This window comes from Lepus europaeus, chromosome 15 (genome assembly GCF_033115175.1).
Source record: "Lepus europaeus isolate LE1 chromosome 15, mLepTim1.pri, whole genome shotgun sequence".
NCBI lineage: Eukaryota > Metazoa > Chordata > Mammalia > Lagomorpha > Leporidae > Lepus > Lepus europaeus.
In genome coordinates this window covers 57,342,902-57,360,729 of record NC_084841.1, presented here as the reverse complement: position 1 = coordinate 57,360,729, position 17,828 = coordinate 57,342,902, and the positions used below count along the sequence as shown (strand labels likewise).

At 41.9% G+C, this 17,828-nt stretch overlaps 1 protein-coding gene across 2 annotated transcripts in view; it reads right to left on the bottom strand.

Annotated features, from left to right (window-relative positions):
- Window positions 1-17,828, bottom strand: part of BDP1 (B double prime 1, subunit of RNA polymerase III transcription initiation factor IIIB) — a 106,313-nt gene that overhangs the window by 19,989 nt on the left and 68,496 nt on the right. The window contains exons 25-31 of one of the 2 annotated variants that reach the window (XM_062212217.1): window positions 17,378-17,765; window positions 13,251-13,373; window positions 6,875-6,911; window positions 5,699-5,791; window positions 4,135-4,363; window positions 2,286-2,446; window positions 82-232 (exon numbers count right to left, since the gene is read on the bottom strand). In XM_062212217.1, coding sequence (XP_062068201.1) covers window positions 82-232; window positions 2,286-2,446; window positions 4,135-4,363; window positions 5,699-5,791; window positions 6,875-6,911; window positions 13,251-13,373; window positions 17,378-17,765 — 1,182 coding nt within the window. The remainder of the gene's footprint in view (window positions 1-81; window positions 233-2,285; window positions 2,447-4,134; window positions 4,364-5,698; window positions 5,792-6,874; window positions 6,912-13,250; window positions 13,374-17,377; window positions 17,766-17,828) is intronic. The other variant, XM_062212218.1, reaches the window with a different exon arrangement.

Below are 17,828 nucleotides of genomic sequence, written 5' to 3'. Positions count from 1 at the left end.
CAACAAAATTCTTTTTACCATCAAACAGCAATAGCTAAAATAGAATATAAACCAAAACCCAGAATCTCTTCCCTCTTTTACCTTTGAGTTAAGCTTGCTTCTTGTGAAATACTCGTCTCACTGGCACCATGTATGCACTCCAATCTGCCCTGCTCCTCATTCTCTGCTGCTGTAACTGGTCCAAAGCCTTTATCTTCCACTTCTGTTGCTCTGGGAGCATTTTCCTCTGTTTCTTAAATATAAAACACATGTAAGATACAGTTCAAAGTAGTATAGCTAAATCTCGCAAACCTAGCCTTTTTGACCCAAAAATCAACTTATTCACGAGGCAGAAGTGTGATCCTGGCCAATGTTATTAGTGAATCCTGTGCTGTACATATTTCAGTCCTGGCTGCCCCAGCAGCTGTATTCCTGCTTTATGTAATAGCGCTGTAATGAGAAACATATACATAAAGGAGGGATAGGTGGGAACATACAAGCTCTGGTTAGCTCCTCATGAAGGGAAGGCTCAGGAGGAGACCATGCGGGAATGAATAATATCACAAGAGGAAGAAAGTGATTTCTATATGAAAAAGGCACTGTGAGTCTGCCCATTGAGAGTACTGGGAGGCTGCTCAACCAGCTTAACTGTGACCTAACTGCATATGCACAATGCACAGAAGTACTGCTGAATGAGAGGCGATTCCAGACATCAGGAACTCCAAACCAGGAAAATAAGGCTAACTATCTGGATCTTCTCGGCATGAATTCAGTACACCAGGCAGCCTGGAGCTGACGGCGCCCTATCTATCCTTACCATCAACACCCTAAGGTATTGAGCTCTAGGCAAGGAGGGAAGGTAGAACAGAAAGTGAGACTAAGGGGCAATGTATACAGCACAAAAATAATGAGTCACTAAAAAATGAAAGGGTGCTCTGTGATCATATGGGAGACTCAATACGTTGAGCTTTAAAAACAAAAAGGTGTTAATATATAAAGAACTCCTAAAAATGAATAATAATACAAAGACAACCCAATTTAAAAAAAAAAGCATACACCTAAACAAACATTTCTCTAAAGATACACAAACGCTGAAAAAATATACAATACCATTAGCCAGGAGGGAAATGCAAATCAAAACCATAATGAAACATCACTTCACACCAAGACAGTTATAATCAAAAAGACAAAAGGTAACAAGTGTTGGGGAGAAGGCACAGAAATGCCAGCTGCCTGCTAAAGGCCTGAGAAAAGCAACAGAAGATGGCCAAAGTGTTTGGGTTCCCAACTCCCATGTGGGAGAGCTGGAAGAAGCTCCTGGCATCAGTCTGGCACAGACTTGGCCATTATGGTCCTTTAGGGAGTAAACTAGCAGGAAGAATTTTCTCTGTAACTCTTTCAAATAAAGAAAATAAATCTTTAAAAAGAAGAAGAAAAAGAAGAAGAGGTTGGGTTCTTGACACCCAGATGGAAGACCTGGACTAAGTTCTGGGATCCTGGTCTTGGCTTTGCCCAGCCCTTACTGATGTGTACATTTGGGGAATCAGGCAGCTGGGGGAGATTTCTGTCTCTATCTCTTTGCCTTCCAAACAAATAAATTACAGAATTTTTTTAAAGGACTGGTTAACATCAGTTTACCAGTAAAAATGGGAGTAGGAAGCTGAGAATTTTGTTTTTAATTCCATGCCTTTCAGGCAAAGTGGTCTTTTTGGCCATGTTTTGCATATATACCTTTCTATGAGATATTTATGAATATGCACAGGCACACACACATGTACACACACACCCAGAAGAGACTGATCACATGATGCAAAATGGTTCTAATTACTGAAACCAGTTATTGCATTTATGGATATTTATTTCTTCGGTCATTTTACCTTTTTTGTTTGCTTTTTAAAGATTTATTTATTTATTTGAAAGGCAGAGTCCACAGAGAAAGAGGGAGACAGAGATCTCTGTCTGCTGCTTCTCTCCCCAAATGGCTGGATTCAGGAGCTTCATTCAGGTCTCCCTTGTGGGTGCAAGAGCCCAAGCACTAAGGTCTTCTGCTGTTTTCCCACACGCCTTAGCAGGCAGCTAGCTGAACTGGAAGTGGAGCAGCTGGGACTTGAACCAGCATTCATATGGAATACCTCTGCCACAGGTGGCACCTTTAACTGCTATGCCACAACACTGGCCCCCATTTTACCTTTTTGTAAGTTCAAAAAATAGGCCACTTGTAACATCTGAATATTACACTGAAAAGCTAGCACAGTTCCTGGTGTCAAAGTCATTCTGTAATTTGTAAAGAGAACAATAAAACTTACCTCTTGGAATCTCTGCTTTTTCCTCTTGGGTTACACACAAACTGGGAACTTCCTCAAGAACATGAAGTCTGCTGGTCCGTAAAACTTTCCCAAGGTTGGGTTTAGGTTTGACAAATCTTCTTCTCATTCTCAAATTACTGGTGACTTTAGATGTTGTATTGCTAGATACAAAAAAAAAAAAAAAAACGGGGAGAGTAACTAAGCTACCATATAAGAATGTCCTTGCTCCTTCACATTGATACATTATTGTCTAGCACTTTTTTAGCTCTTATACCATTAAGGTGTCACCTGTCAAGGTCACATTGTCTGCAAATATTCATTTCTTAATGCTAAAATGATAAAGTAGTCCCTTTACTACTTTACTACTTGAAAAGGGAATCTGGACTATGTCTGTAAAACAACACTTACATTAACATTAGAGATCTGTGTTTCATTAAAGTGTCAGACACACAATACAATTCAGGGCTGGGGAACCTCTGGCCTGCAGGACACATTAGGCTCATGAAATCAGTCTGGCAACTGCAGGATTATGGCAACTCAAGATTTGACACAGCTATAGCAGGATAATTTTTTTTAAGTTTGTAATTTTTAAAGAAAGATTGATTTATCTATTTGAAAAGTAGAGTTACAGAGAGAGAGAGAGATTTTCTACTCGTTGGCTCACTCCCCAAATGGCTGCAAAAGCCAAGGCTGCCAGGTCAAAGCCAGGAGCCAGGAGCTTCTGGGTCTCCCACATGGGTGCAGGGGCCCAGGGACCTAGGCCACCTTCCACTGTTTTCCCACGTGTATTAGCAGGGAGCTGAATCAGATGTGGAGCAGCCGGAACTCAACCCACACCCATATGGGACCCACAGGCCATGGCTTAACTCACTGTACTACAGCGCTGGCCCCTGGTAATTTTTTTAAGATCTCTTTTTTATGTATTTAAAAGGCAGAGTTCAAAGAGAGAGACAGAGGGAGAGAGAGACAGAGAGATATATATATCTTCTATCCGCTGGTTCATTACCCAAATGTTCACAATGACAGGGACTATGCCAGGCCAAAACCAGGAGCCCAGAGCCTCCTCTGGTTCTCCCACATGGGTGCAGGGGCCCAAGCACCTGGGCCATCTTCAACTGCTTTCCCAGGAGCATTAGCAGAGAGCTGGATCGGAAGTGAAGAGCTGGGTCTCAAACGGCATCCATATGGGTTGCCAGTGTCACAAGCAGTGGTTTAACCCACTATGCCAAAATGCTGGACCCAGTAATTTTTTTTTTTTTGTTTTAAGATTATTTACTTGAAAGGCAGGGTTAGAGAGACATAGAGAAACAGAAATAGAAAGAGAAAAAAAGATATTCCATCTGCTGGTTCACTTTTCAGAAAGCTGCTGTAGCCAGGGCTGAGCAAGGCAGAAGCCAGGAGCCTAGAATTCCTTCAGGGTCCCCCACATGAGTTCAAGGCACCAAGCAACTGAACTATTTGCTGCTGCTTTCCCAGGTGTATTAGCAGGGAACTAGATTGGAAGTGAGGCAGTGAGGACTGGAATCCGCACTCACATGGGATGCAGGCATCACAGCAGGTGTTTAACCTGTTGTCACCAGCCCCCAAAACTGATAGTTCTGTATGGTCCATGAATGAGGTTATAAATATCCAAATGATCGTTGGCAGAAAAAAAGGTTCCCCACCCCTGCAATACACATAGCTATATAAAAATATACAAAACATTAAACAATTAAAATAAAAATCAGTCAGACCTTACTGAAAAGGATAAGAAATCCTAATTATCTATTTTACATTTAAAAAGCATTACTCAAAGCTACTAACTGATGGTGGGTTTAACAGCATTTATTAGTTAGATATTAAAATAAACCTGGCTGGTGTCGTATTCTCCTTTACTTTTTCCACTAAACCAATTTCTTCTCTAGTGCTTTGTTCCTCCAAAACAATCTTGTTTTCTTCGAATGATTCAGGAGTTGTATTGATGACAGGTGAAGAAAGCTCCTGACACTCATGAACAATTTTGAAATTTACATTATCTGGGCTGAAAGGAATATGGCTTTCACTCTTTGAATCAACATCAGTAAGTACACATACACCTACTGGGAGAAAAAAAAAGGAAAGAAAATTACAACGGATTAGTATAAACAGATGTCCAAATAATGTTTGCTCTTTTCAGCTCGACATTTAAATTTATAATATATTTATTTCATGACCTTTTATGAGGCTTAATTCTTACAGACTGGAAACTCAATGATATTATATCAGTAAAACTGAATCATTCTGCTACTTTCAGCAACAACATAACTCTAGACAGATCTCAAGACAGGACTGCATTCATTAATGATTTCTTTAAACCTGTATTTTATGTTCTAAAGATTTGTTACAGCCTCCACCACAACTCCCTGCCTCTGAGAAAGCAGCCTTAAATGTAGAGAACGCAAATCAGACTTTCCATATATGGTTATAAAGCTAAAAGAGTAACATCTAAAATGAATGGCACCAGTCATTATCAATCAAAATTATTATGAGAAATAGAATAGCACAATTATTCATGAAATTTAATTAAAGATACTGAGACAGGAAAGCCCATAGCTTCTAAGTTCAGCTTAATCTTTTACAAGTCTGGTTGGCATATCTTCTGGCCTGTCCACAGTTTAAATTGCCTCACTGACTGTTACTGCCCCTCCAGACTGTGTCTGACATCTAATTGTGAAGAAAACCCAAGCAGCAAGTCCTTTGTTTCACAAAGTACTCACTGAGCTCAGTTAACCAATGATGTTATACCCATAGAAGCACAGGGCCCACTACTGTTTATCCTTAATAAATCAGATGGCTGCCAATACACATTAAGGAGCTAAATAAAACGGTGGATGGATCAATGCACAAATACTGCCTCTTCTGGAAAAACAGCAAAATGCTTTTTAACACTTCAAATATGAAAGGTTTATTACTCAGTGTGGGTATAACTTCTTATTTTATTTATTTTTTATTTTTTATTTTTTTGACAGGCAGAGTGGACAGTGAGAGAGAGAGAGAGAGAGTACCGCCGGCGGTTGCCGGCGCCGCGGCTCAATAGGCTAATCCTCCGCCTGCAGTGCCGGCACCCCGGGTTCTAGTCCCGGTCGGGGTGCTGGATTCTGTCCCGGTTGCCCCTCTTCCAGGCCAGCTCTCTGCTGTGGCCCAAGAGTGCAGTGGAGGATGGCCCAAGTGCTTGGGCCCTGCACCCACATGGGAGACCAGGAGAAGCACCTGGCTCCTGGCTTTGGATCAGCGCGGTGCGCCAGCCGCAGCGCACTGGCCGCGGCCATTGGAGGTTGAACCAACGGCAAAAAGGAAGACCTTTCTGTCTCTCTCACTGTCCACTCTGCCTGTCAAAAAAAAAAAAAAGTCATATTTTTAGAGATTTTTGGGTAGGAATTATCTTTCATTCTTACCTTCATCCTGTTCAGTATTGATCTCTGACTGCAATACTAAGTCCCCCATTGTAAGTAAAGCTATGGCTGCTTCAGCACTTCCATCGTTGGTACCTTGTGAGGAAATATAAGAACATTTAGACAGAAGGATCAATTGAGAAATTTGTTTACTTAAAAAACATTTTTAGGGGCTGGTGCTGTGGCATAGTAAGATAAGCTTCTGCCAGTGGCACCAGCATCCCATACGGGCAGCGGTTAGTGTCCCAGCTGCTTCTCTTCTGATCCAGCTCTCTGCTTATGGCCTGGGAAAACAGTGGAAGATGGCCCAACTGCTTGGGCACCTGCACCCACATGGGAGACCCAGAAGAAGCTCCTGGTTCCTGACTTCAGATAAGCCCAGCTCCCGCCATTGCAGCCATTTGGGGAGTGAACCAACAGATGGAAGACCTTTCTGTCTGCCTCTCCCTCTGTCTGTAACTCTGCCTCTCAGATAAATAAAATCTTTAAAAAAAAAAAAAAGTTTTTAATTCAGGTATCTATCTTCTAGAAACAGTTTCTGCTGTTCCATTATTTCCTCATTAGGATAGTGCACTGTCAGGTTAAATACCACAAATAAAGAATTGTAGGCATTTATTTAGAAGAAAATACCCTTATCTTGGAAGACCCAGAAGAAATAAATGCTCAACAAGCCTTTCTGTAGTAAACATTTAACTGTGGGGCAGGCACTTGGCACAGTGTTAAGACATAGCTTGGGATATCCACATTCCATACTGGAATGCTTGGCTTTTAGTACCAGCTCCACTCCAAATTCTAGCTTCCTACTAATGCACACACTAGCAGGAAGCAGTGATGACAAGTATCTGGGCTCTGGCCACCCTCTTGTGAGAACTGGATTGCATTCCTGGCTCCTGGTTTCATCCTGATTCAGCCTTGGCTGATGTGGGTATATGGAAAGTAAATAAGTACATGGAAGACCTCTCTCTGTCTTTTCCAATCTTTCAAATAAATTTAAATTTTAAAAAACTTCACTTTTAACTTGCCTTCTAAAGTAATATGTCAAAAATCCAAGTTTTTTCATAGAGATAATGTATTCAAAAACAGAATATTTTGTCCAACTTTCTAGCAAACTGACACACTTACTAAATCTTACTAAATTTTTGAGCTAGTGTTAACTAGAAGTTTCCTTGTAATAGTTACCTGGTTCATCTTGGGTATGTACACTGGTGGTCATTTCCTAAGAGGGGAAAAGATAAACACCATCTTAAGTATTTTCCAAACACATGCTCTATTTCTCAAAAAGTACTTGAGGCAGGTGCTGTGGCCCAGTAAGTTAAGCTGCCGTTTGGGATCCCCACATCCCATATTGCAGTGCCAGTTCAAGCTCTGGATAATCCATTTGTAATCTAGCTCCTTGCCAATGTGCCTCAGAAAGCAGCTAATGATAGCCCAAGTACTTAGGACCCTGCCACCCACATCCAAGAACCAGATGGAGTTTTTGGCTCCTGGGTTTGGCCTGGCCCAGAAGTTGAGTGCATTTCGGGAATAAATCAGCAGGCAGAAGATCTCTCTGTCTACTTTTCAAGTAGATGAAAATAAACAAACATTAAATAATCAGCACATTTTACTGTCTTTCTAGTCTTTCAGTAACCACAGTGAGCACATTTTCCCCCTAGTTTATAATTATTCAAAAAATTTCTTAAATAACACAAATAACTTAGAAACCAAATTCTTCATTTCATTCCTGATTTTACCTTTTTCTTTTATTACATGCACATTTTTAACTCCTATGTATATCTAATATCCTTATTTTACTTCTTCTCATAAAAGAAAATCCTTCAACTCTAGTCAGACTGATTGCCAGTTTTCTACCCAATGAAAACCAAGGTCTGAAGAGTCCTGCAATTTCCTTACACTATTACTTAAACTTGCAACTTCATTTAATAAATTAAAAAGTTACAGGACCTGGGGCCAGAGCTGTGGCATAGCAGGTAAAGCCATCGCCTGTGACATCAACGTCCCATAAGGGTGCCAGTTCATATCCCCATTGTTCCACTTCCAATCCAGCTACCTGCTAATGGACTGGGAAAAGCAGCAGAAGATGGACCAAGTGTTTGGGCCTCCTCCACTCACCTGGGAAACACAGACGAAGCTCCTGTATTTGCCTAACCTGCCTTGGTCATTGCAGCCACTTAGGGAGTGAACTAGTGGATGAAAGATCTCTCTTTCTCTGTCTCTCCCTCTCTCTTTGGAACCCTGACTTTCGAATAAATTAAAAAAAAAAAAAGTCTAGAGACAATGTAAGGAGATCTGCTGGCCAATGTCCCAACGACATTGGTGATATTAATTTAAGAAACAAAAACAAAAACCTGGAAATAAAAACTGCTTCTTGGAACAACCACATCCTATACTGGAGTGTCTAGGTCCAGATCCTGTATCTGCTTCCAATTCCAGTTTCCTGCTAATGCACATCCTGGGAAGCAGCAAGTGATGCCTCAAGTAGTTGGGTCCCTGCCACCTACATGGGAGACCTGAATTGAGTTCCAGGCACCTGGCTTTGGCTTTGTCCAGCTTTGGCTATTAATGGCATTTGGGGAGTGAATCATTGGATGGAGATACCTTTCAAAAAATTTTTTTAAAGAATCCACAACATTATTTAAAGTCTTGGGGCCAGGGCTGTAGTGCAACAGGTAAAGCCAGCACCTGCAGTGCCAGCATCCTATATGGGTGCCGGTTCGACTCCCGGCTGTTCCACTTCCTATCCAGCTCTCTGCTATAGCCTGGGAAAGCAGAAGATGGCTCAAACCCTTAGGCCCCTGCACCTGCGTGGGAGACCCAGAAGAAGCTCCTGGCTTCAGAACGGTGCAGCTCCAGACATTGTGGCCAATTGGGGAGTGAACCAGTGGATGGAAGACCTCTCTCTCTCTCTGCCTCTCCTTCTCTCTCTGTATAACTCTTTCGAGTAAAATAAATAAATCTTTCAAAAATAAATAAATAAAAAATAAAGTCTCCAGAAATGGTTCTAAGGACAAAAAGCAAATGAAGAAACATCTATTCTGGGACTAGCACTCTGGCGCAGTAGGTTAAATTGCTGCCTGCAACACTGGCATCCTGTATGGGCACAAGTTCATGCTCTGGCTATTCCACTTCCAACCCATCTTCCTGCTAATGCTCCTGAAGGTGTGGAAGACAGTCCAAATATATGGGACCCTGCTGTCCATACGAGACCCAAATGGAGTTCCTAGCTCCTGGCTTTGGTCTAGCACAGCCCTGGGCACTTCAGCCATTTTGCTGGTGAACTAGTGAATGTAAGTTCTCTTTCTTTCTCTCCCTCTGTCACTCTGCCATTCAAATAAATAAATAAAATATTTAAAACTGGGGCCAGTGTTGTGGTGTAGCAGGTGGGGCCACCACCTGTGGTGCCAGTATCTCATGTGGGCACGGGTTCTAGTCCCGGCTGCTCCATTTCTGATCCAGCTCTCTGTTATGGCCTGGGAAAGCACTGGAAGATGGTCTAAGTCCTTGTGTCTCTGCACCCATGTGGGAGACCCAGAGAAAGCTCCTGGCTCCTAGGGAGTAAACCAGCGGATGGAAGAACACCCCCCCCCCCACCTCTCTCTCTGCCTCTCTATAACTTTGCCTTTCAAATAAATAAATAAATCTTTAACAAAAAAAAAAAAAAAAAAAAGCAACCAAAAATATCCCACAACCTTTCATGACAAAAATATTGTCAAAAAACTAGGAACAGAAGGGACTTGTCTCCAGCTGAGAGAGGAGACCTACAAAAAACCCCACAATTAACATCATATTTAATGGTGAAAGACCGATGCTCTCTCTGTAAGCTAAGGAACAGAATTAGACTATCCACTCTCAACACTTCTAAATATTCAACTAGAGGTTATAGCCAGGGCACGGGACAAAAGTTGGAAAGTGCTGTAGGTTGAACTGTGTCCCCCAGAAAATTAAGAAGTCCTAACCCCCAACAATGTGATTGTAACCCTTTATTGGAAATAGGGTCTTTGTAGATGTGATCAAGGTGATGTGAGAACAAATTCAGGAGATAAAGAAATCCATAAATGACATGAATGAAAAATTCTGCCAAGAGATAGAAATACTGAAGAGAAATCAAACTGAAATATTAGAAATGAAAAATTCAATATGTAAAATAGAAAACACAGTGGAAAGTCTCAACAGACTTGGTAAGGCAGAAGAAAGAATATCTGAGGTAGAAGACAAATCCTTGGAAATATCTGAGACAAAAAAAAAAAAGAAGAAAAAAAAAAAACTGGAAATAGTGTTCAAGATTTATGGGATACTATAAAATAACCAAACATACGTGTCTTAGGAGTTCCTGAAGGTGTGGAAAGAGAGAATATATTACAAGGCTTATTTAGCAAATAACAGAAAACTTCTCTAATTTGGAGAAACAAAGGGACAGTCCAGGGGCGCACTAGGTTGATCCTATGCCTGTGGCACCAGTATCCCATATGGGCGCCAGGTTCTAGTCCCCACTGCTCCTCTTCCAGTCCAGCTCTCTGCTGTGGCCCAGAAGGCAGTGGAAGATGCCCCAGATGCTTGGGCCCCTGCACCCACATGGGAGACCAAGAAGAAGCACCTGGCTCCTGGCTTTGGATTGGTGTAGCTCTGGCCGTAGCAGCCATTTGGGGAGTAAACCAACAGCATGAAGACCGTTCCCGTGGACGGGGAAGACGTGTGTGAGGAAGCAGGCGGGGTGACGGAGGCCGCCTCTGCTCTGGCGCCGCGGGAAGACGCCGCACAGGAGCCCGCGCTGGCGCCTGCGGAGCCGTCCGACAGCACCACCTACAAGAACCTCCAGCACCACGACTACACCCCCTACACCTTCCTGGACCTCAACCTGAACCTCTCGAAGTTCAGGATGCCCCAGCCCTCCTCGGGGCGAGAGTCGCCTCGGCACTGAGGGAGCCGCCCGCGGTCTAGACCGTCTGCGTCCCCGCCGGCAAAAATAAAACCCGCTCAAGGCAAAAAAAAAAAAAAAAAAAAAAAAAAAAAATGCTCTCTGTCTCACTGTCTGTAACTCTACCTGTCAAATAAATAAATAAAAATCCTTAAAAAAAAAAAGGTGGGGGGGGAGGGAGACAGTCCAGTACAGAAAGCACACCAGAACCCCTAATGGACACGATCAGGAAAGTTCTTCACAACAACACATAATAGTCAAGCCTTCAACAGTAAAACATAAGGAAAAGATTCTAAGATGTACACAAGAGAAATGCCAGATTACCTTCAGAGGATCCCAATTAGACTAACAGCTGATTTCTTATCAGAAACCCTACAGGCTAAGAGAGAATGGAGAGACACAGCCCAAGTCCTAAAAGAAAGAAACCATCAACCCAGAATATTGTACCCAGCAAAGCTCTCATTTATAAATGAAGGTGAAATACCCACCATTTGTCATCATTTGTCCAGCCTTACTAATGATTCTTAAGGATGATACTACACATAGAAATAGAGAATAATAACCATTATTATGAAAGAATGTGAAGGCAGAAAATCTCCTAGTAAAATTACAAAGGAAATCCAAAGCAAAATAGGAATATTTATAGAAAAATGGCAGGGCCAAGTAGTTACTTACCCATAGTAACCTTGAATGTAAATGGCCTAAATTCACTAAAAGTCAAAGAATAGAAAAGGATAGTCTATGCTAAAAGAAAGCAAAAATGAGCAGGGGTAGCCATCGTAACATCAAACAAAACAGACTTGAACAAAAAACTGTTAAGAGACAAAGAAGGGCATTACGTAATGATTCAATGATCAATTCAACAGGAAGATATGACTATAGTAAATGTATATGCACCCAATACCAGGGTGCCTGCCTATTTAAAACATATGTAATGGATCTAAAGGGAGAAACTGACTCCAATACAATAATGGTGGGGGACCTCAACATCCTGCTTTCATCAATGGACAGATCAATCAGCAAAGAAACAACAGAGCTAATCTACCCTATGGACCAAATGGACCTAACTGATATCTACAGAACATTTCATCCCACAGCTCTGCAATACACATTCTTTCCATCACTGCACGGAACTTTCTCTTGATGACACCATACACTATAGGCCACAAGCAAGTTTCAGCAAATTCAAAAAAACTGAAATCATATCATGTATCTTTTCTGAATGAAGTTGGGAATTAACAACTTAAGGAATTCTAGAAAATATGAAAACACATGGACACTGCATGACATATATGGTCCTGAATGAACAGTGGGTCACAGAAGAAAGCAAAGGGAAATCAAAAAATTCCTAAAACAAATGAAGATGATAACATAATGTATCAAAACTTATGGGATACAGCAAAAGTATAAAGAGGGAAGTTTATAGCAATTACAGCTTACATCAAGAAATTAAAAGCATCAAATAAATGAACTATCAGTGTAACCCAAGAACCTGGAAAAACAACGAAAAACCAAACCCAATGTCAGTAGGTGGAAAGAAATAATTAAAATTAGAGAAGAAATAAAATTTAAACTAAAAAAAGATACAAAGGATCAGTGAAATGAAGAGCTGGTTTATGGGGGCCAGTGCTATGGCACAGCAGGTTAAAGCCCTAGCCTGAAGCACTGGCATTCCATAGGGGCACTGGTTCTAGTCCCGGCTGCTCCTCTTCCGATCTAGCTCTCTGTTATGGCCTGGGATAGCAGCAGAAGATGGCCCAAGTAGTTGGGCCCCTGCACCCGCGTGGGAGACCTGGAAGAAGCTCCTGGCTCCTGGCTTCGGATCGGCACAGCTCCGGCCGTTGCAGCCATCTGGGGAGTGAACCAACGGATGGAAGACCTCTCCTCCACCCCCCCGCCTCTTCCTCTCTCCCCCCCTCTTTCTCTCGCTCTCCACCCCCTGCCTCTTTGTAGCTCTGCCTTTCAAATAAATAAATAAATCTATCTTTAAAAAAAAATCAACTTAAAATGGATCAAGGATCTGAATTTACAACCTGATACCATCAAATTACTAGAGGAAAACATTGGGGAAACTCTGCATTTGCAATAAAATGGATGCAACTGGAAACAATTATGCTTAGTGAAGTAAGCCAGTCTCAAAAAGACAAACATCATGTTTTCTGCTATGTGGCAGTTAATACAGAATACAAAAAAAAAAAAAAAAAAAAAAAGAGTATAGGAATAAATGGTCACTTTGGGATATAACTGTCTTTTTTTAGCCCTTTTTATACTCCTGTGGAACGGTGGTCTTCCTACCTTTTACTTGTTGAATATTATGATTAGTGGAAAATTAAGTCTATGAATATAGAGTGGATTAAAATTATGTCTTTGCAAATACTGGTGAAGAGAGGGGAGGGAGGGAGGAAGAGTTACTGGAGGACAGCACGAGAATGAAGGAAGTGAGGTTGTCTTCTTGGAACTATATCTACGAAATGCATAAAATCTGTTTTATTTATATTAATAATTTTTTAAAATAAAAGTAAATAAAAAGGCATTTGCTTAAGAAAAGTATTTGTAAACCTAACACTATCAAAATAAACCTCTAGGCATTTGAAATTAAACAAGGAATAAAAAGCAAAACATATTAAAATGAATGCTTACAAATGATGATGCATTCAAATTTTCTTCTTGTTTCGTTTCCTGAGCAGTCACATCTGTGTTTGAGAGCTGATCTTCAACAACTGCTATGCATTCTATGTCTGGAACATTCACAGTAATCTCAAGCTGTCAAAATAAAACTTTATTATTTCATTCTTGCACTGCTAACAGCAAAACAAAACTTCATTTCCCACTTAAGTAAAACAAACTATTAAAATGAAGAAATAATTCATTCATACATGATTAAAAAAATTCACAGGGACTGGCACTGTGGCATAGTGGGCTGAGTCTCTGCCTGCGGTGCCAGAATCTCATATGGGTGCTGGTTCTAGTCCCGGCTGCTCCACTTCCAATACAGCGCTGCTATGGCCTGAGAAAGCAGTGGCCCCTGCACCCACATGGGAGACCCAGAGGAAGGTCCTGGCTCCTGGCTTTGGATCAGCCCAGTTCTGGCCACTAAGAACATTTGGGGAGTGAACCAGGAGATGGAAGACCTTTTTCTCTGTCTCTCCCTCTGTCTGTAACTTTACCTCTCAAATCAATAAATTAAATATTTAAAAAAGTAAGGGGCTGGTGCCGTGGCTCACTAGGTTAATCCTACACCTGCAGCACCGGCATCCCATATGGGCGACGGGTTCTAGTCCCAGGTTCTACTCCCGGTTGCTCCTCTTCCAGTCCAGCTGTCTGCTGTGGCCTGAGAGGGCAGTGGAGGATGGTCCAGATGCTTGGGCCCCTGCACCCGCATGGGAGACCAGGAAGAAGCACCTGGCTCCTGGCTTCAGACTGGCGCAGTGCTGGCCGTAGCAGCCATTTGAGGAGTGAACCAACGGAAGAAAGACCTTTCTCTCTGTCTCTCTCTCTCTCTCTCACTGTCTATAAATCTACCTGTCAAATAAAAAAAAAGAAAGAAAAGAAAAATTCATCAATTCACAACTCAGCAAATCTAAAACACTGAAGGTTTTTGAAAGACCTGTGAAAAATATAAGCAGTCAATAAATTTTCTAAGGCTTATCTTCCTACTGGCTATCATTTCATGTTTCTATGCTCTCCACTGTGCCGCTGTTTTCCTCTAATTTCTTTCTTCAATGTGTTAACATTTATGCAGTGTTTTCTAAATACTGAAGTATTATGGGTATAGTGATACCAAGTAAAATAAGATAAAATCTGGTCCTTGCCCTCAATGAATTCACCATGTAAGAGAACTAGACACACAATTAACTAAATATTTATGGCCACAAATGCTGTAATAGAGATAAGCTGAAGATGTTTAAAAAGATCTGTCATCCCATCCTTGCCCTATGCCACAACCCCAAGACCTGCACAAATCTTGATACCCAAGGCAACAGCCATGTAAAGTAACGGGTGACTCGCATTTACTCTTTATTTGGCAGGCCTGCTTCTCAAAGAGCCCTGTAATCTGAGGTTAACAATATATTTAATTATATCCTAAAATATATACAATATAGTCTGGCTCTTATACCTCTACTAACAGAAAGATGAATATAAAATGTTGGATGCTTCAGTAGAAACTATGAGCAAAGAGTCAATCTAAGATGCTGCCTTCAAGATATTACTGTAATACTCATGTGTTCTGTGCTTACTCAGAAGCGAAAAATCTTTGCTAATATCTGATAGGTCTAGGATAAATTAAAAGGTTCAAGTGATTTGAGAAGACAAATTATGTTATGAAAAGATGGTATTTTTTTAAAGATTTTTATTTATTTGAGAGGTAGAGTTAGAGAAAGACAGAGAGGGAGAGACCAAGAGAAAGGTCTTCCACCCAATGGTTCACTCCCCAAATGGCCACAATGGCCAGAGCTGGGCAGGTCCTCAGCCAGGAGCCAGGGTCTTACCAAAGGTCTCCTCCCATGTGGGTGCAGGGGTCCAAGGACTTGGGCCATCTTCTACTGCTTTCCCAGGTCATAGCAGAGAGCTGGATCAGAAGAGGAGCAGCCGGGACACAAACCAGCACCCATATTGAACCAGGGCACTGACCCCTGAAAAGCTGATCTTAAAGGTACCATCCAGTTGCAGTGCTTTCTTACACAAAACTGATTCAAACATACTGCTCTATAAGCCAAATAAATGACTAAAAAAATTAAGGCAGAACAGAGAACTGTGAAGTTATAAAGTTGAACTGGTATACCAAAGGCAAAAGAAGGAAATAAAATGTTCCTCTACTTCACATCTTTAGGATAGCTAAACCTCTTAATAGGGAGAAAAATAAACAAACCACCACCACTGGTAAGGATGTGAGAAACTGGAACCCTTAAACAGTGTTGCTTAGTACATAAAATGATGTAGGCATACAGAAAAGATAAAGTGGCTGTTAAAAAAATTGCACAGTGGCAGGCACTGTGGCTTAACAGGCTAATCCTCCATCCTGCGGCGCCGGCACACTGGGTTCTAGTCCCGGTTGGGGCGCCGGATTCTATCCCGGTTGCCCCTCTTCCAGGCCAGCTCTCTGCTATGGCCCGGGAAGGCAGTGGAGGATGGCCCAAGTCCTTGGGCCCTGCACCCGCATGGGAGACCAGGAGAAGCACCTGGCTCCTGGCTTTGGATCAGCGCGATGTGCTGGCCGCAGCGGCCATTGGAGGGTGAACCAACGGCAAAAAGGAAGACCTTTCTCTCTGTCTCTCTCTTTCACTATCCACTCTGCCTGTCAAAAAAAAAAAAAAAATGCACAGAAAATTATCCAACAATTCCACTCCTGGTACATCTCCAAAGGAACTGGAGTAGGGGTTTAAAAAAGTATCCATATAACCATGTTCAAAACATTATTACAGGCCGGCGCCGTGGCTCAATAGGCTAATCCTCCGCCTTGCGGCGCCGGCACACCGGGTTCTAGTCCCGGTCGGGGCACCGGTCCTGTCCCGGTTGCCCCTCTTCCAGGCCAGCTCTCTGCTGTGGCCAGGGAGTGCAGTGGAGGATGACCCAAGTGCTTGGGCCCTGCACCCCATGGGAGACCAGGAGAAGCACCTGGCTCCTGCCATCGGAACAGCGCAGTGCGCCGGCCGCAGCGCGCTACCGCGGCGGCCATTGGAGGGTGAACCAACGGCAAAAGGAAGACATTTCTCTCTGTCTCTCTCTCACTGTCCACTCTGCCTGTCAAAAATAAAAAAAAAATAAAAAAAAAATAAAATTAAATTAAATTAAAAAAAAAAAGCATCATTAAAATGTTATTTAAAAAAAAAAAACATTATTACAATAGCCAAAAAGTAGAAGCTACCCAAGTGTCCACTGACAGATGAATAAATCAATAAAATGTTATACCATTGGAATATTAATCAGTCTTAAAATGGAAGGACATTCTGAAATACATTACAACACAGACAAACCTTGAAAACATTATGCAAACTAAAATAAGTCAGTTAAGATGAACAAATACTAGGGGCTGGGGCAGGGCCTGTGGCATAGCGGGTAAAGCCACACCTGGGACACTGGTATCCCATACAGGTGCCAGTTCAAGTCCTGGCTGCTCCACTTCCGATTCAGTTCCCTAATAGCTTGGAAAAAGCAGTGCAAGATGGCCCAAGTGCTTGGGCCTCTGCCACCCACATCAGAGATCCAGATTAAGCTCCTGGCTCCTGGCTTCGGCCGAGCACACCCCCAGCCATTGAGGCCATTTGGAGAGTGAATTAGTGAATGAAAGATCTCTCTCTCTCTCTTTAACTGCAACTTTCAAATAAGTACAAGTTTGTTTTAAAAAGGGGTTAGGGATGAGGTGGGGTTCCTTTCTACTGTCTCTAACCACCAGAACTCAGCCCGAGCCTATAAAAAGGATTAAAAGGAAATATCCACAAAAATTTTCTAACAAATAATCACAAAGCAGATTAAGCAGTTTCCACATACAAGCATGAACAGATTTCTGTCATTAGTATTCATTGTTATACTGATTCCTTGCTGGGCCAGGGTTGGAGGGACTAAGTCATCAAAGCAGGCCACGTAACCCTACTTCTACTGATTCTTAAAGCTATTCACTAGGCCTCAGACAAATTATATTTGGTAGAAGTTATTTGGAGAAGCAATTTTTCAAATCCTAATAATCACTAATGGAAAAAGTAAGAGATAAAGGAGAAAAAAGCCAATAAGATAGAAGTGCTTTATAAAGAGTCAAAAAAGCAAACTACCTCTTCCATTGTTTCCTCAATCTGAGCAGAAACAGGTTCAGGAGATCTGAGACCAACAGGCACAAACACTGGAGCTTTGTTTACTTCTTCTGGGGCAAGATGATAGGTCTCTTCCTCAAAATAAGACTCAAAATCTTCAGCATCATCCTCCTCTTCCTCCTGGGAAGCCCGAAGAGTCACCAGCGTGGCCCTGGACGCTCTAGGTTCCTTCTTAGAGGTCCTACCCCGAATTCGTTTTGATCCACGTCCTTTGGTGACATTTGGCTTGATTTTCCTACGCATTCTCCTTTTATTATGACCCATCTTACATTCAGAGGCAGAAGAGATAGTTGGTATTTGATCTGAAGCAATTTTAGAGTAACTTGATTCTTTTAACAGCTGTGGATAGCTAAATAATCAAAATAACAATATGGTCAAATATGCACAGGAATAACTTTAAATGTTTCTATTT